The 25,783-nt window shown below is 38.4% G+C and overlaps 1 protein-coding gene across 1 annotated transcript in view; it reads left to right on the top strand.

The window, feature by feature from the left end:
* The window catches only part of sbf2 (SET binding factor 2), a 665,078-nt gene that overhangs the window by 616,364 nt on the left and 22,931 nt on the right, over positions 1 to 25,783 (top strand). The window contains exons 30-38 of the mRNA XM_041196757.1: positions 2,617 to 2,691; positions 5,623 to 5,804; positions 6,531 to 6,707; positions 7,464 to 7,565; positions 19,073 to 19,258; positions 19,914 to 20,040; positions 23,330 to 23,457; positions 23,592 to 23,831; positions 25,306 to 25,413. Of these exons, the coding sequence (XP_041052691.1) occupies positions 2,617 to 2,691; positions 5,623 to 5,804; positions 6,531 to 6,707; positions 7,464 to 7,565; positions 19,073 to 19,258; positions 19,914 to 20,040; positions 23,330 to 23,457; positions 23,592 to 23,831; positions 25,306 to 25,413 (1,325 nt within the window). The remainder of the gene's footprint in view (positions 1 to 2,616; positions 2,692 to 5,622; positions 5,805 to 6,530; positions 6,708 to 7,463; positions 7,566 to 19,072; positions 19,259 to 19,913; positions 20,041 to 23,329; positions 23,458 to 23,591; positions 23,832 to 25,305; positions 25,414 to 25,783) is intronic.

Below are 25,783 nucleotides of genomic sequence, written 5' to 3'. Positions count from 1 at the left end.
TCCCCACTTGCCTGGATGAGTGCAGCTCCAAGAACACTCAAGAAGCTGGACACCATCCAGGACAAAGCAGTCCGCTAGATAGGCACCACATCCACAAACGTTCACTCCCTCCACCACCGACGCACAGTAGCAGCAGTGTGTACCATCTACAAGATGCATTGCAGGAATTCACCAAGACTCCTTAGCACCTTCCAAACCCAAGACCACTACCACCTAGGACAAGGGCAGCAGATAGATGGTAACACTACCACCTGGAAGTTCCCTTCCAAGTCACTCACCATCCTGACTTGGAAATATATCGCCGTTCCTTCACAGTCGCTGGGTCAAAATCCTGGAGCTCCCTTCTTAACAGCACTGTGGGTGTACCTACACCACATGGACTCCAGCGGTTCAAGAAGGCAGCTCACCACCACCTTCTCAAGGGCAACTAGGGATGGGCAACAAATGCTGGCCCAGACAGCAAAGCCCACATCCCATGAATGAATTAAAAAAAAGGAAATGGCCTGGTCTGGGTGGAGGGTATCTCTAGTTTGGTTTTGCCTTTGATGCAGTTTTATCCTGCTTACCTCTGTCATTTCCTCTTGCTCATCTTTGTGCTCCTGTTCTGAATCTATTGGGCATAAAAATGTTCAGCGTGAACCCTAGGGTAAGCGCTCTGTGATAGAAAGGCTGGAAGCACTGCTTGAAACTGCTGGAAATGAACTTGCAACATCTTTATCTGCACAACTGAGGAATGTTTTTAATTGATCATTCAAAGCTGACGTGTCACAAAGTATTTACAGCACAGAAAAGGGTCATTTGGCCCAACAGGTCCATGCTGGTGTTTATGCTCCAAAAGAGTCTCCTCCCACTACTCAGCTAGTCCCATCAACATATCCTTCTATTCCTTTCTACTTAATGTGTTTATCTAGCTTCCCTTGAAATGCATCTATATTGTTTGCCTCAACTATTTTCTATGATAGTGAGTTGCACATTCTTACCACACTCTGGTCAAATGATGTTTTTGAATATTCCAAGCAAGTGAATTCAACCATTTCCTGATTTGATAAATCATGCAGATAACTTACCCCTTTTTTACAGGATTAAATCAGGTGCAATCCTGGAATAAATTGCAGAATTTTTAGGATGGAGCCTTTTCTCGTATTATTCTGTAGTTTGCTTGATTGGAGCACCTTGCAGGCACATCTTCTACCAAGAGACAATTCTCCCAGAATTTAGCACATATTTTGGAATGAATCTAACTCTGACATGTCTAAGTTATATGATTTCTGCCCCAAATTTTAATACCTTACTCAGAATCACCTCACTAACAATGCCCTAGAATTTCAGAACCAATATTTTCTAAACTATTTTCATGAAGAATCTTTTCATATTTATGTACTATTATTTCAGCATAGGCCACTTTGATATCTGCGAAGCATTACTGACATGGAAAATCTTTCAGCTTGGACTGAGGGGCTGTAAAAATAGTCATCCCAGGGATTGTAGAACTCTGCAGTCTGATGAATATCAAAGGAGCATGTTAGCTGTTAGAAATTAATAGGTTGAGTTGGGATCTTTTAAAAATATGTACATCACAAAATTATGCATTCTGAAGTGTTCTTATTGTGTAATTTCTGTTAACTACATTAACAATCAGAATTGGGATTATTAATATCATCCCCCTTTGTTCATTTTACTTTGGTATTTAGGTTCCCACAGTTGTGCATTGTAAAATTTGTTGATAATAAATGTGTAATTGTAAATTTGCTGAATAATTGATTTTAGAAAATTGTAGCTACAAATTTGCTTGTTTTGTGTAAATGCGTTTGTTTCTGTATTGCATGCTTAATGTATGTAGAGCTGTGTCAACCAATTGTTTGGTTATTCATAATTATTAATTATGAATGTGATAAGTGGCCTTATGACAAACATAATTTACTCATTAAAGTTTTTAAATAGAAATATAATCAGTTAATTGATCATCACTGAGATTCGTCTGGGTTTTTGCCAATATAGTGCCATGACTCGAGGAAAATGGCAAAGACTGGTTGTGACAGATCCCAAAATTTCTTGATGTTTCCTAGATGTCTTTTAGGAATGAAACTTCTTACATAGCAAATGATATTTGGGGAAGAGTCAGATGTGGAAGATCCATAAGTCCAGAGTTCCTAGGCTCCAGTGTGACCTAACATCATTATAGTTTTCACTAGTAATCAAATGAATGGGATATACCAACCTTTTGAAGGGCATAAGTGAGTTGCACCAGTTGAGTCCAGGCCAGGCATGCAAGTTGTCCCCCCGCCCCATAATTCTCCATAATTTAGTGCTAAAAGGATAACATTCTCCCTGCTCCAGGTGTGCACCTTAGTTTATGGCTGTCTTTGTAGGCTGCTGTAAATACACAGGAAGTGATGTTTGTGCCTGCCTGAAGACACAGGCAGTTTAGCTCTGGAGAGCATTGGTGGGGGTGATCCCAGTGTCACCATCAGGACTACAGCCCAGTGAATTTAGGACCTCCATCTATTGGCACAGTCCTCCTTTGTATATTATAACTGCTTATGATTTTGAGGTCATTTTGATTTTCATGCTAAGATTTCTGAAAATTCTTTCTCTGTCATTGTTATGATCCTCCAGTATTTGGGTACAGGGACAAGCTGTTCACTCATTCTCAGCAAAAGAGTACCGTCAAGGGAAGAGTCTTCAATCAAGGTACTGTGCTGTATTGTATTCTTACATCCTGATCCCACTCATGTTCTTCTCCATCATCTTCAAGGAAGAACTGGTTTAATCTTTGGGCTGCCACTAATTTATCTTTATTGTATTGTACTTATCTGAAAGTGCATTTTCAGCAACCTAAAGGTTAATTCGTCAGTGTTCCTTGTAAATTCATATCATACTTTTCCACCACTGACAACATCTCCTCATTATGAGAATGGAAAGCCTGCTATTTGTCATGATACAAGTCATGTGTCTTAGATTATGGTTAAGCCACATAAATATAAACAATGGTTTCGCAGGCAGAATTTTTTAGTGAATAAATATTACTAAACCACATCTGACATGTATTGCATGCATTAAATAATTTCAGATTCTTCCTCTGCAGTATCTTGAAAAATTTTGACTTGTGTAGAATATAGTTTTTTGCTGCTCTGTTCATGTGTTGATAAAATGTAGAAATAACAAAATTGTTCCTTACGATAAATTATCCAACATTATGCTATAAATATGGTTGTTAGCAGATATATTGCGCAGATGACATAGTGCTTTTAAAGCGATCGCTTTTGAAGTGTAATTGCTAATGTTATTTCAAGTCATCGGCTAAAGTTGTTCTGTGTCCTGTATTACTATCTTCTTTTGGCCAGAGAAAAAGCTGTATCAGTAGAAGTGACCATAAAGCTAACAGATTGTCATTTAAAAACTCAACTAGCTTTATTGTCCTTTAGAGAAAGAAACCTGATTGCCTTATCTAATCCAGCCTATATGTGACTCCTGTCCCATACCAATGTGGTTCACTTTCATTTGCCATCTGAGTTCGACTAGCAAACCACTCAGTTGTATCAAACTGCTGCTGCAGCTGTTCAACAGGAAATACCACCATCACCTTCTCAGGACAACTAGAGATGGGAAATAACTGCACATGATACCCACATTCCAAGAATCAGCTTTTTAAAAATTCATAATATGATTAAGGTTTTGTGTTTTTTGAATGTCTTCATTATCATTTTTACTATCAAGCTTCAGCCTCTCTGTAAAGCAATGGCTGGGACTTGATATTCTTCCCAGATCTATTAATGTTAGCTGAACAGAGTTAAAGATTACATCTATGCCTGCAGTTCCTTGGATGTTGTAGTTGAAGTGTATGCGCTGGAGAAATTCCAGCGTATATAAGCATGATTTAATTGAACAATTTGAAATGTGCTTTTCTGAAGATTACAACAGGATCTTATTTGTTGTTAAATGATTTCAGAATCAGGTGAACCATAAACTCATTGCTTTAGGGTGAGGTGTTAACTTTTGGTATTCTTACACTGCATACTTTCCTCAGAGGTAGCATCATAGATCACTCCTTTAAGTGAACCTGCGCCTCTAATATTCCAAATTTTGCCCTTAATTGCTTTATAGCGAGGTAATGCCACAGAAATAGTATAGACAACAATTGTCACTTTATTATTTGCTGTACGATATACTTACATATGATCAACAGGCAGAAGAGTAAAGGCTCTGTTAGACTGTGGCTTAGGCTATATAATATTAGAACTATTCATAGTCAGCGGCTAAATGAACCATAGTAAGAAGGACAATAGACATACAGGCTTTATTATTCATTTCAAAACATCAAACAACAAAGGCTAGCATTCTAAATAAACCTGATCCTTGAAATATACTCCTTTATCTTTTAGTGGCTGCTTTCTACCAGGGTGTCTCTGCCTTTCTAATCAGAAGCCAATAGTGATAGTGGAGAAAGTCAGCCTGAGATATACCATTCAAGATCTGTGAAGAAAAACTAAACTCCAGTCATAACTAAAGTTAGTAAGCCACAAACGTGACTGAAAAAAAGTGTTTGCCCATATACACTAGAGTCAATAACCAACAATTTATCAAGCTTTCCAAATTGAACAGAATGACACATAAGCAAATAGGTGTCAGGAAATACTTTATTTTTATTGCTTTTAAAATGACCTTTGCAAATGAAACTCTAATGCATATTCTCCACAGTCTGGGGCATCACTAAACATTTAAGGATGATTGCCAAATCCATGTGCAGAGATATGAAAATATATTGCTATGATTAGTAATGTGATCAAAACTTTCCAAAGGTATTAACAGGGAAACTATTCAAATGCTTCAGAGAGAATTTGAAAATAGTGTTTGTTCGCATAAAGGTTTAGTTAATAGTGGGTAAGGAAAGGGTAAACTTATTTTTCAAAACTATTTCAAAAAATGCTAATGCATAACCTTTAGAATATTTTTTGAGGTAAGATTGTCATCAAAACTATTTGTTTACTTCTGACATCAGAAGAGATGAGGTTTGATTATATCACCTATGATTTACTTATAGTCATAAATCAAAAATGCGTGTTGTTCACATAAGATTTATTTAAGCAGGTCTTGTATTTATTTCACTAGCTGGAGTAGGTAAGGTCAGCAATTTATTTCTGGGAGCGAACCAAAAATTGTTTTCATTAGTCTGTAGATTTCTTTCCAAATTCTTCTTCTGGAAATGTACACTGCTGCTTCTTTTCCATGTCTGAGCATTCCATTGGAAAATCCACTACTATAATTTTAGAAATAGTTGTTTTCATCCCATTTCATGATATTACTTTATTGCAGTTGTTGAGAACTGACTCACAAAGAACTTGAAGCCACTGTTAGCAGATGAAGTTGAATGCTTTGGCATGATGTTCTACAGTCTACTATTTTAACAGGATTGTTAAGCCTTTTAAATAAATCAATTAGTGCCTGCTTTAAAATAGCAGACAAGAGAATTGTAATAACGAGCTTTGGTACACTAAAATCAACAATAGTAATTTCCTAGCCAAGATCTCATGAGCAGTCTTGTTTTCAAAAAGAAAATGTATTTAGTTTTATGTACATATATGATGTTAGTGTATCTCAAAGTTAAGTTTTTTTTCTCTTCAGGTATGTGGGCCAGCCTGCGTTCAAGCAATCGCTTCAATACCCAGTTTGCAACCACTGATGTAGGAGCAAGATTAGCAGGAAAGGAATCCCCTGTGACTGCCGGCAATGACAATTCTCTGCAGAACCAGCTTCTAAAACACCAAGCAGCACTGTACCTGTTTGGGGAAAAATCTCAGCTGAGAGTAAGCTGGAAACTGAATTCTATATATGTTCTTTATCAATTACTTTCATACTAATTTACCAGAATATAATTTTCTTACTTTTGTAGTATCTGTTACACTGGTTTGTTTTGTTGTTACTGAATGAACTGCGAAGTTAAATATGCAAACATAGAATTTAACACAGTATTAGCATAATTGTTTTTGTATTCACCACACATATACATTCATGGTATTTTTCGAAAAGATTGTAAACACTCTAAGATACATTTTTACTGTGGTTGGGAAAGGGGCACTTGCCTGAATTTTCTTTTTAAGAGAGATAGAAGATAAAATACAAAAGTGAAGAAACTATTAAAAGCCATCAACCTGGTGTTTTTAAAATTGCAATAACAGCTCCGGCACCAAGGTGGTGAATATGGCAAGAAGTGTTAGGATAAGGAGTTACACATACAATTCACTGCATTCCTGGTTTCCAACAAGGAGTTGGGATATTGGTCACCTTGGGCTATTCTCTCATACCTGTGAACTAACTTTAGAGTGGCATTGGTGTAAGTTTATGAAAAGGTCTCCAAATTTTTAAAGATTTTTCTTTATTTTTATGCTATTTTATTCCATCCATCCTTCCCCTCCGCAATTGCCCAGTGTTATGCGTCCTCCGCAAACAAGATTGAAAATGTATCTATGCAAAATTGAAATAATTTCATGTTTCACTACCTTTAGCAACACTAACATGATCTTTGTCCTCAGGGCTTTAAACCTGACCTTGCAGTTAACTGTGAGCTGATACCTGTGGATTACTGCGATATTCGTCAGGTGAAAGCCAGTTTCAAAAAGTTAATGAGGGCATGTGTACCCAGCACAATCCCCAATGACGCAGACATGACTTTGTACAGGTTACTAGGAGAATCTGAATGGCTGTTGCAGGTAATTAATTAATTCATTTTAAAGGCAATTACTCAGAATTGTTTAGCAAATTTTTTTTTTCTTAATTGCTAAACACTGAACACTGTGGCAAGGTTTATGCTGAAACATTCCACTCTTCTGAATAATGTTAACTTGGAAAATGTCTTAGTTTTTTTTGGCTTTCCTTTCTCCTTAGAGAATAGGACAGGGTGCTTTTGGAACAAAATTCAACAAGGAATATAATGCCTGATCATTGCAGTAGCTATTTTAAGTCACCACCAATAAGTAGCTTTTAAGTGATTCTCTTTTTTAGGTTACGACCAAAAATCTGATCTTGATTATATTTGCCAAAATTGAGGCATTCGCCTTTGTCTCACAGCTGGGCGCTACTGTTCATTGAAAATAGCAAATGTATTGCTTAATGTACCTGATGAATAATACATATTTACACCAGAAAATGTATTTTTTTCTATTGTCTTTATAAATTAATTGGAATGTGTTCATTAGGATGTCACTAGATGATGACTGGATGGTATTTTATTCCAGTTCCGCTTTAAGTGTAAACACTCATCAGTACTATGTATATTTTCCCTTTTGTCAGGAGAAAGAATTATGAACTATATAAAACCAGGCTTTTAGATGGTGGGTCTAATTTAACTTTACAAAATAAGAGTATCACCCTAGAACTGTATTGACAACACAATTAAAAACATGTGCTACATTGATACGTCACTATACAGCAGAATTACTACATTAGATTTTAATTTGCTTTCTCAGATACACCGAATATTGCAACTGGCTGTGATGATAGCAGAGCTGCTTGAGAGAGGTTCCTCAGTAATGGTAAGCTTGGAAGATGGCATGGACATTACCACACAGGTAATTATATAAAATGATCATCTAAATTTTTTTCTTCACATACTTTTCAAGATTTCCAGCATGGCACAAGTTGAACCTGCTCCAGTTTTGTGCTTATTTCGGTAAAATTCTCCAACAGAATTGTGTTTTTAAAAGCAAGTAACTGGATTTTCTAGCAGTAGGAATATAAGATTAAGGAGTTGGTATAGGCCATTTGGTCCCTTGAGTTTGCTCTGTGAGTAATACAATCATGGCTGATTTGATTGTTGCCTTAACTCCACTCTCCTGCCTGCTCCCCATAACTGTTACTCCCTTGTAGAACAAAAATCTATCCAACTCAGCCTTGAATATATTCAATGACCCAGTCTCCACTGCTCCCTGGGATAGATAATTCCAAAGATTAGCAATCCCCTCAGAGAAGAGATTCCTTCTCATCTCCAGTTTAAATGGGTGACCCCTTATTTTGAAACTGTGCCCCACTTCCCCCCCAGTTCTAGATTCTCCCGCAAGGGGAAACACCCTCCGTCCCTCTGTCTGGAGTGTGATGAGTGCAGCTCCAACAATACTGAAGAAGCTTGATACCATCCATGACAAAGCAACCCACTTGATTGGCACCCCATCCACAAACATTCACTCCCTCCACCACCATCACACAGTGGCAACAATGTGTACCATCTACAAGATGCACTGCAAGAACTCACCAGCCCTCTTTGGACAACACCTTCCAAACCCACAACCACTGCTATCTAGAAGGACAGTGCAGCAGACACATGGAAACACCACCACCTGGAAGTTCCCCTCCAAGTTACTCACCATACTGACGTGGAAATATATCGCAGTCCCTTCACTGCCGCTAGGTCAAAATCCTGGAACTCCCTCCCTAACAGCACTGTGGTGTACCTATACCACATGGACCCAACAGTTTAAGAAGGCAGCTCACCGCCACCTCCTCAAGGGTAAGTAGGGATAGGCAATAAATGCTGGCCTAGCCAGCAATGCCCATGCCCCATGAACGAATTTTTAAAAAAGCATTTACTCTGTCCCCTCCAGAGTTGTTTTTCGATAAGATCACCTCTCATTCTTCTAAATTCGAGTAACTATAGGCCCAATGTGCTCAATTTTTCCTTATAAGACAACCCCTTCATACCAGGAATCAGCCTTGTGAACCTTCTCTCAACTGCTTCCAATGCAAGTATCTTTCTTTAAGTAAGGCAACCAAAACTGTATGGAATATTCTAGGTGCAGACTCACCAATGCCCTGTACAGTTGTAGCAAGGTTTCCTTATTTTTATATCACATCCCCCATGTAATAAAGGGGAGACTGTGATGTAATAGTAATGCAATTGGACTAGCGGTAATGTCACTGGACTGGTACTCCAGAGATCCAGGTTAATGCTGTTGGAACATGAGTTCAAATTACTGGCAGCTGATGGAGTTCAAATTCAATCAATAAAATCTGAAATTGAGCGCTATTCTCAGTAGTGGTGCACAAAACTATCAGCGACTGTCATAAAAAAGAACCTGGTTCATTGACATCCTTTGGGGAAGGAAATCTGCAATCCTGACTGGGTCTGGTTTATATGTGACTCCAGATCCATAACAATGTGATTGACTCTTAACTGTCCTCTGAAATACCCAAGCAAGTACTCAGTTCAAGGAGAATTAACTATGGGCAACAAATGCTGACCTTGCCAGCGACACCCACATCCCATCAAAGAATAAAGAAAAGGCTAAAATTCCATTTGCCTTCCTAATTACTTGCTGTACCTGCACACTAACATTTTGTAATTCATGTATAAGGACATCCAGATCCTCTGCACCTTTGCATTCTGCAATCCCTCTCCATTTAGAAAATAATTTGCTTTTCTGTTCTTCCCAACAAGGTAGACAACCTCACCTTTTCCTACATTATACTCCATCTGCCAAATTTTTGCCCACTCACTTAATCTACCTATATCCCTTTGCAGGCTCTTTGTGTCCTTCTCACGGCTTACTTTCCTTACTGAAAATAACCCATTTGACCTGACTCTGTTTCCTGTTAGTTTTCCAATCTTCTATCTATGCTAATATGGAGAATGCCAACACTATGGAGAAATGCGAAACTCCATAAATATAAAATTAACTTTTCAGGGCCAGTAAAGGTGTTTAGCAATAGTTATGAAGTTAGTACGCTGTTAAAAACCCAATTGCACTCATTCAACCAAGTGTAACTCTTTTCAGGCTTTTTGCAACAAAACTAACAAGTGTTAAAATGGAAGTTCTCATCAATTCATGATTTCAAGGGAGAAAGCAGTCTGAGGGAAACCCTACATCGTATCCTTTGGAGGAGCGTAGACATCTGAACTCCCGATGTTGCTGTCAGTTTCAGTGGAGTAATGACACTGACCACTGATGGTTTCACCGTCATTATCACCACAAAATCTGGTCTAGTATTGTAGTTCGTAATGTTTGTGAATAACCACCAATTTTCTCAATACCACATAACTTTCAGCTCACCACACTGCTGATCGTGTTTCACCAAATTCCCCATGGTTAGACTTCTCCCTTTTTTCTGCCAGTGTTTTTTTCTGGAATTACCTTATAGGATAATCCAACATTATGTCATCAGCTTTTAAAACAACACTGGAATATGATTCTTCAAAGGATAATGGATACTCCTTTTCCATTTTTTAAAACGCTTGAAATCAGTTGCAGCAGACTAAATACACCTTACTTTGGAATCACATTGCATATTTACAATTTTTCTTACTGTTAGTAAATCTTCCTACATGCCAGAGCAAACCTTTACATTTTCTTGCCTGTGATCCCTCTATAACCAAATATACATTTAGTATGTACAGTTGTAAGTTATTGCCAAGTAAGATCATTGATTTCATTCTGTGCTTTTAAAGAAGAGAATTTTCCTTGTTAGTACTTTTAATATATATTTGCCCCAGGATGTAGTTTGTGTGCTCATTTTCTGTTTTGTCATGAATTCGATCAGAAAACTACTTTTGCAGAGTTTGGCTGCAGAGCCCAGTAAACATTAACTCCCTGCAGGAATAAGTCAAATATATTCTTCAGTGGCACAACACAGGGATTTCAGTGGTGAAATCCACAGACTTTGAAATCAGTGTATGTCATCTGCCTCCAGAGCGATAAAGAAGTTTTTTTTACTGTAATTGGTTTTGCTGCATGCAAGGTTAAATACTTGGTATTAAAATCACCTAAGCTGTAGAGATTCATTCTCCTTACAATCAGCTTGCTTTAAATGTTCAAATTTGTTTTATCTGTGTTGTTCCAATTTTACATTCAGTGGTTTATCTTCTGGCATATTCTGTTTTATTGTCTTCTGTGCCATCTATTTTTTCCTCTTCTGAGACTCCACTGTCACATTTATGCTGCTTTAAAATTGAGTCCAGTTTGTCACCAGTTGCACTGACCAGTTGGTGTGGCTGCTATGTTCAGTGATCTCTAATAGTAAATGCACACATTGAACTGCAAATTTGCAACATTGCTTCACAGTATGGAAGCAGTATTTTGATGGAATTGGTTCTAAAATCCTATAGTCACGCTGACAACTGGTGACTAATACAAGTTTCACTCTGCTGGGCAGGCCAGCTACAGTGCAAATTTAGTTCAATGCGAAGAAATTTCAGTTTTACATCAACACAGCCAGTGTAGCATACACATGTGAGATTGAAATCTTTGAACAGAATTTTGAGTGAGGCCGCCTTGAGGATTCTTGTGAGCTGTTCATAAATTCTATTTTCTCTAGATAAAGATTGAAATGGGTCTGTCAGCTCAATAAGAGCTGCCGTATAACTAGTAGAAGTGAATAATAGTATGGTTTCTGGTTTCATTATTTAATTAACATTACTTTTTTTTAAAAGTGTTGCTTTGTTTCATTTCAATTTCAAATAATTTTGGAGCTTTTGAGACCTGATATTATGTGTGGAGTTTGCATGTTCTCCCCGTGTCTGCGTGAGTTTCTGCCGGTTTCCTCCCACCATCCAAAGACGTGCTGGTTAGGTGCATTGGCTACAATAAATTGTCCCCTAGTGTGCGTGCGTGCTCTGTGATGGACTAGCGTCCTGCCCTGAGTGAAACCCGCCAAGTGCCTATTGCCTGTCAGGATAGGCTCTGAGTTCCAGCAATCCTGAATTGGATGAAGCTGTTCTGGAAAAGTAAGTGAGTGAGACCTGATATTGCAAATATTTACAATTATAAAAATAGAAGAAAGTAACTGAAATATAACAAGGCGTTCATTACTTGTGCAATGGTATTTTCAAAATCTGTTATACCATAATAATGCTACCAACACCATTGAATTAGTTAATGTTTTTAAATTAACATTTGCATTTTATTTTAGAGTTGGAAAAAGTGAAATAATTTTAGACACTTGTTTTAGCCCTTTATGTTTCATTTTAGTGGATTTAAGAATACCCCAGAGTCTAAATTAAAATGAAGAGGGTTTTTATGTTTTAGAATGACCACTTTTTATATTGTTTTATAGTAAACTGAGTCAATACAATGTAAAACAGCCCTTTAAAATAAGTTTATTACATGAGTTCAGTTTACATCAAAATAATTGTCTTGAATAAAATTTCCGTCAGCAATTATAACTCTAGTCAATGGAAAGAGGATTTATAAGTGTATACAGCTGTTCAGTGCACCCTGTACTTAAATTCTCTCTGCAATTTTTACAACAAATATTAGTGTGCTTTCTATTAGATAATTGATTTCATGAGTGCTAGCATTAACAGTTATTCTTTCATTTTATATATTCCAAAAGTCACCCACATTTCATGGAATTTTTAAAATCCATGAATTTGTGTATCTTTATTATTAGCTACAATCCTGCTCTTTTGATTATCTACAGCCCTTATAAGCTGGGATACATTGCTAACAAAACAGATACACTATTACCTCTCCAGTCCAGAATGCTTGGGGCCAAATAATTTCTGGATTTTGGAATTTTCTGGATTTTGGAATGACGTTAGGATGCCTAATCACAAGAGTGTGAATCGGAAACCACCATACATATAAATATTCACCTGAAATAAAAAAAGTGATGAAACATTCTAAAGTAATAATAAAAGTTGTTTTACTTATCCGAATACTGTATCTCCCGTGTTTTCACGCTGCTTCTTAATGTTATAAACTGTTGAGCACCCTCACCATATGCCTCACACAAATTTTTCACTGAAGAACCTTCATCTATTTTCTGTACGATTCCCACCTTTTCAGATATTGTAAGCACAACAAGCCTATGTTTTGCTGCACTTAGATGCCATTTTGAAGGTTAAAAAAGAACCGTATCCTGGGAATGTTTGGGTCTGCTCAAAAGCACTGCTGCAAGAGTGGGGAGAGAGAGAAAAACACTTAGAGGGAAAGATAGTGAGGGAGAGAAATCTGGGGCAGGATTTTCCCTCCGTCGGGGGCGAAGTTGAAGTGTGGGCGCACACAGGCTCGTCTCCAATCGGCGCCTTTTTACATGGGCGCAGGAAAGAACACACTCATCTCCCTGAGGCTAAGTGCTGCCTCAGGGAGATTGGCTCTACTGTCAAAAGTATTAAAAATAGAAAACAAAATTCCCTGACATGCCCCCTCATGTGACACTGTCAAATGAGCTGGGACATGTCCATAATTTTTTTTAAAACTTTAATTAAATTTTTAAAAACCTACATGAAACCTCATCCCGCCCGCGGATGAGGTTTATGCTTTTTCTAATTCCCACCAGGGCTCCTGGCCTGCTTGCCAACCTTAAGGTTGGATGGGCAGGTGCATTAATTAGTTTAATTACTCTGTCAATGGCCTCAATTGGCCATTGACAGGTGTCACAGCTGATTTTGCTGAGCCCCCGCCTACCTGAAAATTTAAATGGGGCACGGTGACATTGGGAGTTCCACCCGACGTCACTGCGCATCATTTTACGTGTCGGCAATTGGGCCCCGCCCCTTGCTCACCAACAGGAAAATCCTGCCCCATGAGAAATAAAGTGACGAGAGGGGTCTGGAGAAACAGAATGAGAGACAGAGATAGAGACATCGAGTGAGTATGTAACCTTGCGCTGCGTCTTCCCACGCAACACAGTCGCCACTTCAGTTGAGCCTTCTGAATTTGTTGCAGAGCAATCTAATGGCGAGCCAGTGGATCTGCTCAAAAAAATTCTGAGCAACTAGTATTTCCAGACTTCTGATTCCCAAACTAGAGAGGTTATAGCGTGTGATGAGTTTATTTGTCTTGCAGTAGTACATGTAATAACTTTACCGAAGATTATCAACTCTAAACTTATTATACGCTTGCTCCGTAGTTTTTTTTTACACATACTGATAAGCATCCCAAAAATTCTTAATCTAATGTGGAAATTTGGGATGGTTTGTGAGGCTTATTGCATCCCTTCTGTTCACAGTTTAGTCAGCAATGACTACAAATGCTTCATGTATTATCATTGTATTCATTGAAGATTATTTTTCTCACTAAGTTTGCTAAGTGGCGAGTAACATTCATGCCACATATAATGGCACAGCAGTTGCTAAAGGCTGTTATTTAAAATCCCAGAGGGAAACTTTAAACAACTTGTCATAACCTTGATATGTTTGAGATGCAGCTCTAAATTCAGGAATAAGACCACCAGTTCTCGAGAGGTTTTTATATCAAACTAAATGAGATATTTATTAATTTACCACAAATTAAACATATAAACATGGCTAGAAATTACTACTATCATAACTTTTAACAAATTTCCAAATTATTCTCCACTAAGGCAACAATAACCAATAGATTTAACAAGACACCAGGCAAAGCATTTTTCACCTTACAAATTCAAAATGAGGTTCCTTTCAATTTGGCTCCTTTGCAGACAGTTGTAGGCTTACAGCTGCTTTCATGTTACATTTCTCTGCCTTGCACACACAAACTCCCCTCAGGTTATACCCAGCACGTCTCTTTGAATGTAAATTTTCATTGTATCACCAGCCCTTTGAACTCCACCTCTCCTAACAATAAAACCCCTTTCATAGTACCAATTTTATCAGTAATATGAACATATTGCTTGGTGTCTCCCAGCTAGGTGCAAGATTTCACTCCCAGTCTTAAATACTGTATTCGACAAAATGCAAATGTACCTCTACCTCCGTTTACATCTCAAAACTACTGTACATCAAAGCACCCAGTCTAGCTGGCTTTAATCTAATTAAGACACACACAGACACACCCATAGCCTAAACCTCTATTTAAAAAAAAAACTTCCAATAACATTATATACATTATAGCTTCATGACACCACACAAGTGCCAGGCAATTACCATCTGCAACAAGAGATAATCTAACCATCTCTCCTTAACATTCAATGACATTACCACTGCTGAATCCCCCACTATCAACATCCTGGGGGTTACTATTGACCAGAAACTGAACTGGACCAGCTATATAAATACTGTGGCTACAAGAAAAGGTCAGAGGATGGGAATTCTGCTGTGAGTAACTCACCTCCTGACTCCCCAAATCCTGTCCACTATCTACAAGGCACAAGTCAGGGGTGTGATGGAATACTTTCCACTTGCCTGGATGAGTACAGCCCCCAAAACACTCAAGAAGGTCGACATCATCAGCTGTTCCTAGTTCGTATGTTTGTAGGACAAAGCAGCCTGCTTAATTGAACCCCATCCATCACCTTAAATATTCACTCCCTCCACCATTGACGCACAGTGGCAGCAGATTGTTATCTACAAAATGCACTGTAGCAATTCACCAAGCCTCCTTCTGTGGTACCTTCCAAACCCGTGACCTCTACCACGCAGAAGGACATGGGCAGCAGATGCGTGCAAACAGCACCACATGCAAGTTTCCCTCCAAGTCACATACCATCCTGATTTGGAACTATATCGCTGCTTCTTTACTGTCGCTGGGTCAAAATCCTGGAACTTCCTTCCCAATGGCGCCGTGGGTGTATCAACACCACATGGAGTGCAGCGGTTGAAGAAGGCAGCTCACCACCACCTTCTCAAGGACATTTCGGGATAGGCAATAAATGTTGCCTTGCCAGCAATACCCACATCCTTTGAACAAATCAATTTAAAAAAAAAATTTCAACTGCATAAAATCTTCAAAAGCAAAACTTATTTTTAAGTATATGCCTAATATTTAGCAATTTCATACCACTTATTTGAGGAGATACACTAGGCATGTGTATACAATAAAATAAACTTTCTTAGTGTTTATTTTTCCTCAGATGCTTGATTCCTTTTGACATAACCACACTTAGTGCAGTCCTAAGGTTTCATTCACAAAACAAAGAAATAACCTCTGCATCTTAAACTAATTTTAGTTCTTTCACCCAAATTGACTTAATATTGACTTAATTCCTTGATTTAAAGAGTAATCCTGGTGCTTAATACCATCCGTAAACACTGTACTTGAATGTAATTTATCACCTCACTAACTGTAATTTTAACTTGATAAATTAGAATCTTATCAGAATCTTGAGCCTTTGTGTTCATATCAGCATGCATTTATCTTCACAACACTGTTTGACTTTGTTACATAGCCAGTTTTCTAGCTACTGTTCTGATCGTTAATATGTTTAACCAATGAGTAGCTAGCTGTATGAACCAGGGAATTCTCACGTTCAATTGTTGCTCTGTACTGAGTTAACTAACGTATATTGAGGCAGATCTGGAAGTACTCCAAGTCTCTTGTAACTGCATTTTCAAATTCCCAATGTCTAGCCTTTGGCTTTCCAATCACCACCAAAATTCTGCAACTATGGACAGAATTTAGCCCTTGATGGGCAGGCGGGTCCCACCGGCAAGCAAGCGAGCAGCCAAACTCCACTGTCAAAACAGGCTCTGCCGCCATTTTGAGTCGGCGGGCTGCCCGACAGGAAGGGCTATACGCTTCCTGTGTGGGGGGGGGGAGGAATTCCCCAACTGTCAAAGTGCGCTCTTTCGCACATCCACGCGAAAGAGTGCACTGCTCCCTGAGACTAGTGATGTCTCAGGGAGAGCGCTGAAAGTTTAATAAACCTAAAAAATAGCAAAATAAAAAAATTATGAACATGTCCCCCTCATGTGACAATGTCACACAAGATGGGACATGTTAATAAATATTACATAAAGTTTATTAAAGTTTTAAAAACAGACATGAAACCTCAACCTGCCAGTGGATGAGGTTTCATGTTTTTTCAGAAGCCCGCTGGGGCTCCTGGCCTGCCCACCAGCCTTAAGGTTGGACGGGCAGGTCCTTTAATTGGGTTAATTATCCTGTCAATGGCCTCAATTGGCTGATTTCACTGTCCTTCCTGAATATTTAAATGGGGCGAGATGACGTCGGGGGTTCTTCCCGACATCATCCTGCGTCATTTTCGCGTCGGCAAGTGGGCCCCACCCCCAACTCACCGACGGAAAAATTCTGGCCTATAGATCTAGTCAATCACAACTTAGACTCCGCCTTTAATTCTTATGTTCCCATTAAGACCTTTTCTCTCTCACCCTGGTCCATGAGATCAGCTTGTCCATGAGATCACCTCCTGCTCCCACCAAGCTGCTGACCACTCAATTTCCCTTCTTGACCCCTATCTTAATTGTTAACTTTTTCTTCTCCCCAGATACTGTCCCTTCCCCTTCAAATCTGCCCATCATCACCCTTCACCCTAAGCACCCACCTTTGACTCCTCTGTCCTTGCAAACCACCATCCATCTTCAACCTCCCTTTCTCCTCCAAAAAACTTGAATATGTTGTTGCCTCACAAATCTGTGCTCAGTTTCCCCACAACACCATGTTTGAGTCCCTCAAATCATACTTCCACTCCCACAACAGCACTGAAATAGCCTTTATCCAAGTCAGAAATTACTTCCTATGTGCCTATAATAAACTGCCCCTTCTCATCATTTTCAACCTGTCTGCCACCTTTGCGAAGTTAATCACAGCATCGTCCAGCTGGATGGTACTGTCTTCACTGTTCCATTCTTATCAATCCAGTCATAGCCAGCAAATTTATTTGTAATAGCTTCCCTTCCCTCTCCCTCATTATTACTTCTGGAGTCCCCCAACAATATTTACTTGGCCCCTTCCTATTTCTAATCTACATGCTGCCACTCAGCAGCAGCATCTAAAAACACATCAGATTTCACTCAGCTCTACCTCAGCACAACCTTGCTCAATCCTTATGTTGTCTCTAATTTGTCATACTACTTGTCTGACATCCAGCACTGGATGAACAGAAATTTTCCTCCAGCTAATTACTGAGAAAGCTATTGTCTTCTATCCCCACCACAAGCTCTTTCCCAAGCCATCCGTATTTCTCTCCCTGGCAGTTGTCCAAACCTGAACCAGATCAGTCACAACTTCAGTGACATATTTAACTTGAGCTGAGCTTCTGAGCAAATTACCTTCTGCACTTAGACCACCTACTTCCATCTCGCCCCACAGCATCTAACTTTGCCTCAGCTGATCTGCTTCTGAAGCCCTCATCTTTGTCTTTGTTATCTCTAGATCTGACTATTCCAATGCTTTTGTGGCCAGTCATCCATCTCCCATTCGACATAAAGATAAACTCTTCCAAAACTCTACTGTCCATATTCTAATTGGCACGAAATCCTGCTCATCCATCACTATGCTCACTGATCTGAGTTGGCTCCCAATCCACTAATGCCTCAATTTTAAAATCTGTAACCTCACCCTGTCTTACAACCCTCCAGGAAACTTGTATTCCTCCAATTCTGGCCTCTTGCACACCCTCAGTTCCAATTGTTACACCGTTGCCAGATGTGCCTTCAGCTGCCTAGGCTTTAAACTCTGGAATTCCACCTCTACTTATTACTCTTCCTTTCAGGCCAACTTCTTTGACCAGCAACAACTCTCACATTTAGAAATTGTTTATGGGGAATAAAACATGTTAAATTATATTGCCCATTTAACATAGTAAAATGTCTCTTGATGCTTAGCAAGAATGATATCAATAATACACTAAGACACAGAAGGTGATAACAGGACAGATGACCTAAAGCTTGATTAAAAAAAGTAGGGTTTAAGGACCATCATAGAGGAGGAGTGAGAGGTAGAGAGGTTAGGGGAAATTCCAGATCTTAGGGCAAAGACAGCAAAAGCTAAGAGCTAAAATGATGGGAGCTTTCTATTTTTGTATGACTAAGCACTTTGTTAAATAATATGAACAATTTACAGCATACCTTGAATGCAAATGCTTGCCTTTAAAAGTAATAGGAAAACACTGAAATAAATCATATATTTTGGATTTTACCAAAACCTACCAGAAAATATGGTTTGAAAGTGGACCGCTTTTAATTATAATAACTTATGTAACCAAATAATCTGTTTTTAAACACTTATGTTTCAGGTTGAATTTAATGTCTTTATAAGATAACACAGCACTAGGTGATTCAAAAGGTGGAGATGTTTCTCTCTAGCTTTAGTTTTCCATTACATCTGAGGTGATGCAATCTTATAATTTACCAGTTCATCAGCGTATAAAGCTTTATGGATACTTTGCCTGTCCCTTCAAGTATCTTTTCTTCTTCTTTTTCAAGGTGGTTTCTTTGGTGCAGTTGTTGTGTGATCCATTCTACAGAACACTCGATGGTTTTAAAACACTGATCGAAAAGGAATGGTTGTCCTTTGGCCACAAGTTCAGCCAACGTAGTAATCTAACTCCCAATAGTCAGGGAAGTGGCTTTGCTCCAGTCTTCCTGCAGTTTTTGGACTGTGTACACCAGGTAAAGGAAACTTGATTTTTTTTTTTACAGATACATTTTGTGTAAAAAAATGAAGGTGCAGAAATACATTAAACACTTGAAAGCCACATTAAAGTTTATCACTGTACATGTACAAATTAAAGCTAGATCAAAACTAAACTTAGCAGTGTGTGGGTGGTTGCATTTGAAAAAAATAGAATTAAAGCCACTTTAGCCCACAGGTGTGCTAATGCAGCAAAGGGTTCAAAAACATTGCCAAACTGGTTTATCATATTTATGTTCTGAAATTGTGCTGATTTTTTTCTAATTGTGTTAGGTTCTTTGGGGTGTTTTTATGCCATCTTGGTGGGAGTTGTTCCTGGTGAACATTATCGCACAGACAAATTAGCTTCCCTGATTGAATGGTGATTTGAACTGAAATGCTGCAATGCCCCAGAAATAGAGCACCACTGAGCTTGTGTGTTATCTTGAAGCATTAACCTGTGTTAACATATAAGAAGAGAATCTTGTCAATTCTAGTTTAAAAAGATAACTACCTGGAATGTTAGCCTATCATTTTCTTCAGATTCTGTCACACCTATTGTGCATTTCCATCACTTTCTATTTCTAGTTCAGATTATTGGTTTCTGCATTTTTTGGTCCACATTATGCTTCTTGAATTATATTTTTTCCATAGATTCATCACCAGTATCCAATGGAGTTTGAGTTCAACCAGTATTATCTGAAGTTCTTAGCCTACCATTATGTGTCCAATCGCTACAAAACCTTCCTGCTTGATACTGATTATGAAAGACTAGAACATGGTATGTTTTAACCATATAAATGTTGGCGGAACATGGATATAAATCTGTGATGCCGACGCAACTAAAGCAGAAGCAGAACCAAGTCAAAATATTTGTGTTAGCTTTCCAAAGTTCTTTCTAAGAGCTCTGAATTATGTTAAGTGTATGAAATGGACTTTATTGTTCCCTAATTTGTAGCTTAGATTTTTTTTGCATGAATAGGTACAGTAATACATTATTCATAAATTATTGGGAAAGAAAGAACTTACATTTTTATATAATTTTATCACATCCTCAGGATGGCTCTGTCTACCAGCTGTGCCACCGAGTAACTAGCCAGGTCTCTTCTTGCATGCTTGGTTTTGCAAGCATTAAGGCAGCTAATGTTGATGGAAATTATTTTGATCAGTGGATTTTTCCTAATCTTTGGCAAACCTAGTTGAGCTCCCCTGAACCATTTTCCCTTACCCTTTTTCTGACCTAGTAGTCTCACAGAGTAATCTTTAATTGTTTCTTCAACGGCTTCAACTACAAAATATATTTGCTAAACTCCAATTATGCTCAACCCTTTAAGATGGTCCATCCATGGTTGGGCTTAAGGAACACATTCAGTAACTACCTAGGCAACTATAATATGAAAAGAGTATCACAAATGGAGTGACACTTTTGTAAAATAGGCCACTATTCCAGACTTTGTAATTTTAATGAACAGATTAAATATATTAGTAAAAATATCATTGTTAGCTTGGCTCAGGTGGCAGCACTTTTTTCCTCGAGTCAGAAGGCCTGAATACACAATCTAGCATTAAAAGTACAGTATTGAGAGAATGCTGCATTTTTGGATGGGATGTCAAATCACCTGTCTGCTCAGGCAGATGAAAACAATCTTGCCAACATCCGTCCATAACAAAAATCACTAAAATCAGATTATCTGATCATTCATTTATTTACTGTGTGTAGAATCTTGTTCCGTGTATATTGGCTGTTGTGTTTGCTTATGTAACAAGGGTGCCTGTGCTTCAATAGTAATTCATTGTAAAGCACTTTGGGATGTCATGAGGATATGATTGATGCATATCCAGAGTGTTCTATGTACTGAATTGTTATCAAGTTATATTGCTGATCATAAACTATTTCTAAAATAAGACATTTCGATTTTGGTGATCGATTTTGATGAATTATGGCCCATATTTTGCAGTGATAATGACAGCAAAATCTGTCAGCATTCACAATCATTACTCCTCTGAAACTGACAGCAATTTCTTGAGTCCACACATGCACTTTTAAACATGAAAATCCAGAGATTTCTGTCAGTGATTCTGTGCTTACCCATTGGATGAGCTGTTGAAGTTCTTGCCCAACTCTGGATTTTAATCAAAAAGAAATAATTGAACTCATGAAAACTTGCTCTTTTACACTATTTAGCTTGCTGTAAAAACCTTTGAAAATGTTGTACCTTGTTGAATCAGGTCTAGCTCGGTTTTTAGCAGAGCATTAAGTTCATAATTAATCCTTAACAGCCCCCATGCCTCTCGAGCTAATTTTATATTTGTGGAATGTTAATTTCTCCATTATAATTTACAGTTTTAATTTTTTTAAGTTTATGATATTTCAGCCTGTACCTTAATCCAATGTGCATGCCCCAATGATTTACTTCGTTTGGTAAAATTTTTAATTAAAAGTGAAACATTTAGTGCATTTACTTCTTGATTTGCTCTCTGTGAGAATACTTAATATGATTCGCTACTTACCCTCTTGATGACATCACTGTTGTGGATGCCTGGAGATCACCTTGACTTGACATCAGATTCAAACGGGCATTAGGAAAGGGAAAATCTACACCATGGAGATCACTAGATCTTTGTGAACAGCTTTCTTCGAGCTGGTGCTCTTGCCATTGACTGTGAAATCCCAGCCATTCTTGTACATTGCCAGTCCAAGAAATGGCACAGAAATTACTGTCACCCATAACATGCAATACATGTTTTTGACATGTAAGACTGGATAGCTCAATAAGGAGCTTTTGAATGATAGTTACAATATTATATTGCAATAATATAGTGGTGGTGAAGCAGGAGTTGGGTTTTAGGATGAAGCTCTCAGTTTACCGGTCGATCTATGCCCCCATCCTCACCTATGATGACCGAAAGGATAAGATTGCGGATACAAGCAGCGGAAACGAGGTTTCTCTGCAGGGTTTCTGGGTGTACTCGATGAGACAGGGTGAGGAGTTCAGCAGAGTTGCTGCTCCTGCGGATTGAGAGGGGCCAGTTAAGGTGGTTCAGGCATCTGATAAGGATGCCCCCTGGTAGGCTCCCGCTGGAGCTGTACCGGGCACAGCCCACTAGGCAGAGACCTCGAAGCCAACTCAGTACCCGCTGGAGGGATTACATCTCTCAGCTGGCCTGGTAACAACTGGGAATCCCCCAGGAGGAGCTGTAATCTGTGGCTGAGGAAAGGGAAGCCTGGTCGGCCCTGCTCAGCTTACTGCCACACGACTTTCACCAGGAGAAGTGGTGTGAAAATGGATGGATGGATATATTGCTAGTCATAATATTATATTTCTAACACCTGCCGTACTTTTTAACTGAAAGCGAATTTAAATCAATGTGTTTGCAATTAAGCTGCACCATGACCAGTGAAGTGGAAATGTGACAAGCTTTCCTGCCTTACTTCCCTCTCTTACTTCCCTAACTCAGAGTAACAAAAGTAGTGGATGTAATATTATTGGATAAATAAATACTTGAAGGAGAAAAAATTGCAGGAATATGGGAAGAGTGGGCCTAACTGGATTGCTCTTTGAAAGAGCTGGTGTAGACTTGATGGGCCAAATGACAACCTCCTGTACTGCACCATTCTGTGTCTTTTTTTAACTGTGATGACGCAATCCTACTATCCTCGTAAATAAAAACAGCTCATTGAGACCCCCTTATTTTCCATTAGTAGAAATACTCTTTAGTGGTTTCCTCTGATGCTACATTTTGATTAAGCATAATTGTTTGGAAATGGAGGATTCCTATACATACTCATCAATGATTCACAAAATTTGTAGCCCACTCATCTGATTATTGATTTGGTGTTGCCTGAATTCAAATCTTTCTGGGTCCTAAATGAATAAAACCAATCCCAAGGAAGGAAAGGAGAATTTAAACTACCCCTAGTCATTGCTGTGAATTTAAACATTGGATTAAGAATATTCTGAGCTTTGTTATGAAGATTTGTGTTCATATAGTATCTCCTGGATTGTTTTATTTCTGTAAGAATCATTATTTGAGTTAAAAGTAATGTGGATACTGATCCCTTTCACTAGGAATTTTATTTGAGGACAAGGTTGACAAACAGGCAAAAAAAGGAATCTGTATTTGGGAATGTATTGACAGAATTCACAAGAAAGGACCTGTTTTCTTCAGCTATCTGTATAATCCTGAAGAAGGGGAGGTATGTTATTTATATAATTGTACATTTGATCAATTATTTTGTAATTATTTTCATCAGTATGAAATCTGAATGCACACATTTTGTGTTTTCATTTCTAGTTCCTTTTAAATAATACAGTAAATTCTTCTTTGTAGAAACATGTACTAAGGCCCTGCATAAACGTTTCTGCTCTGAAGAAGTGGGATTACTACACAGGAGAGACACTTTCCAGTGGTCCTTCGTATGAGTGGGACATGGTGACTGTAAAACCAGGTGCTACTGAGGACCTAGAGCAGACTGATGGTTCAGTTCCACAAACCCACAGAAAAATAGTGTGGCCCTGTTATGACAATGTCAGCAAAGTACAGCCGGACGCCATTACCAAACTCCTTGAGGTAGAAACAAAAAGAGCCTAAATACTAATTACTTTCTTCTCGTGGTACTAAATAAGAATAACAGAGCAATTAATCGCTGTAAGGGTAGCAGAGTTTTATTTGAAAAATGCATTTGCTGATGACCTATCAGGTTTGACTCAATGGTGATATTACCATAAGTGTGGAAAACTAATTACGTTAGCACTTGTGACTGGGATGTTCCCTTTTCAAACATGTTTTAAAGATTCTATGTAGATGTCACTCTTATGTGGATCAGTAACTAGCTGAATGCACAAAAAAGCTAAAACAACATTACAGAGAAATAATTTTTCCTGGATATATGTCTTTAAAATGAATGCCATTCTCAATAGTTTATTTTAAGTTATTATGTGTATAAGTTAGAAGGCATGATAACTTAGTTGCACACAGATGCAGATAGAAGCAGCAAGTTGCAAAGAGACATAGATAAATGAGTGGGAAAAACTATGGCAAGTGAAGTACCTTGTGGAGAAATTGTGGTCATCCATAGTAGAAAAACTAGGAACTATGGAGGAAGAGAATTTTGGCTATCCAAATACCCAAATCACTTAAAGCTAGCAGGCAGGTACAGAAGGTAATCAAAAGGTTCATGGAGTATTTGCCTTTATCTTAAAAGAACTAGAATAAAAAAAAGGAAGTGATGATTCACTTGTACAGACTCTTGCTTAAACTCCATCAGTATACCATTTGGTTCTTGATTCTTTATTGGTCTTGGCAGGAATGCAGTGCAAATTCACCAGAATGATCTAGAACAAAATGATACGTGGGCAAGTTATATGAACTTGATTCCTTTGAGTTTAGAAGATTGAAAGGCGATAAAATGACAAAAGGATTTGATAGAGTTGATGCAAATAAATTATTTCCTTTGGTGAGGGAATCGAGAACAAGGGGGCTAAATCTTGAAATTAGAGCTAAGCCATTCAGGAGTGATTTCAGGAAGCACTTTTCCACAGAAGGGGAAATGGGAATCTGGAATTCACTCCTACAAAACGCTGCAGATATTGAGTCTTTGAAATTTTTGGGAGATCGATTGTTCTCCGGGACTGGTATCAGAGGTTATGGATCAAAGGCAGGTAAATGGAATTGAGATACTGATCAATCATGGTCTGATTCAATGGTAGAACAGGCTCAATGAATGAAATAGCCTACTGTACTAGTATTTGAATACCCAGTGTTTGACTATATATCTGCCAGATTATTAATATTTCCAAGAGTTAAATAGTCTTTGGGGGAAAAAAGACTGGCTTTTTATTGTATCAGAACTAATGGTGTAAATGTGTGAATTAGATTATGATGTCTTAAATTCAGGCTAGTATGAGCAAAATCTAACTCCTTAACAGCATTTTGATTACTGCAAATGAGCTTTCCATACTTGGAAGATCAACTTGGTATCAATTTTTCTTCCTTAATTAAGCTCCCTGTAATCAGGAATTTGACTGGGATATTGTATTTACAGGAGATTGAAAGACTAGAGAATGAATTGAGCCAAAGTGCTGAATGGTGGAAACCAGTCTGGGATCGAGTAAAAGTCAGTCTCAAAGAAGACATAAAAACAGAGCAAACTGTAAGTACATCACAGTTAGGAATATGGTGCTATCCCAACGTGTTGCTTTAACAGAAGACAATGTTTTACCCCAAAATCAGAGGAACTGAGAGTTTTATCCAATTCTCTTCTAAAGCCACAATTGAATCTGCCTCCATCATACACTCAGGCAGTCCATTCCAGACCCTAACCATTCACTGCTTAAAAAGAGTTTACCCTCCTATCGCCTTTGGTTCTTTCGCCATTCACTTTAATTAAGTGTCTTCTGGTTCATGATCTTTCTGCCAATGCGAACAGTTTCTCTTTATCCACTTTGTGCTGACCCTCATGATTTTGAACGCCTCTATCAAATCTCCTTGTAACCTTCTCCTCTCCAAGGAGAATAGGCCCA

Source organism: Carcharodon carcharias, chromosome 10 (assembly GCF_017639515.1).
Source record: "Carcharodon carcharias isolate sCarCar2 chromosome 10, sCarCar2.pri, whole genome shotgun sequence".
Taxonomy (NCBI): Eukaryota; Metazoa; Chordata; class Chondrichthyes; order Lamniformes; family Lamnidae; genus Carcharodon; species Carcharodon carcharias.
The sequence above is the reverse complement of the archived record's forward strand: the minus strand, read 5'-3'. Positions and strand labels throughout refer to the sequence as shown.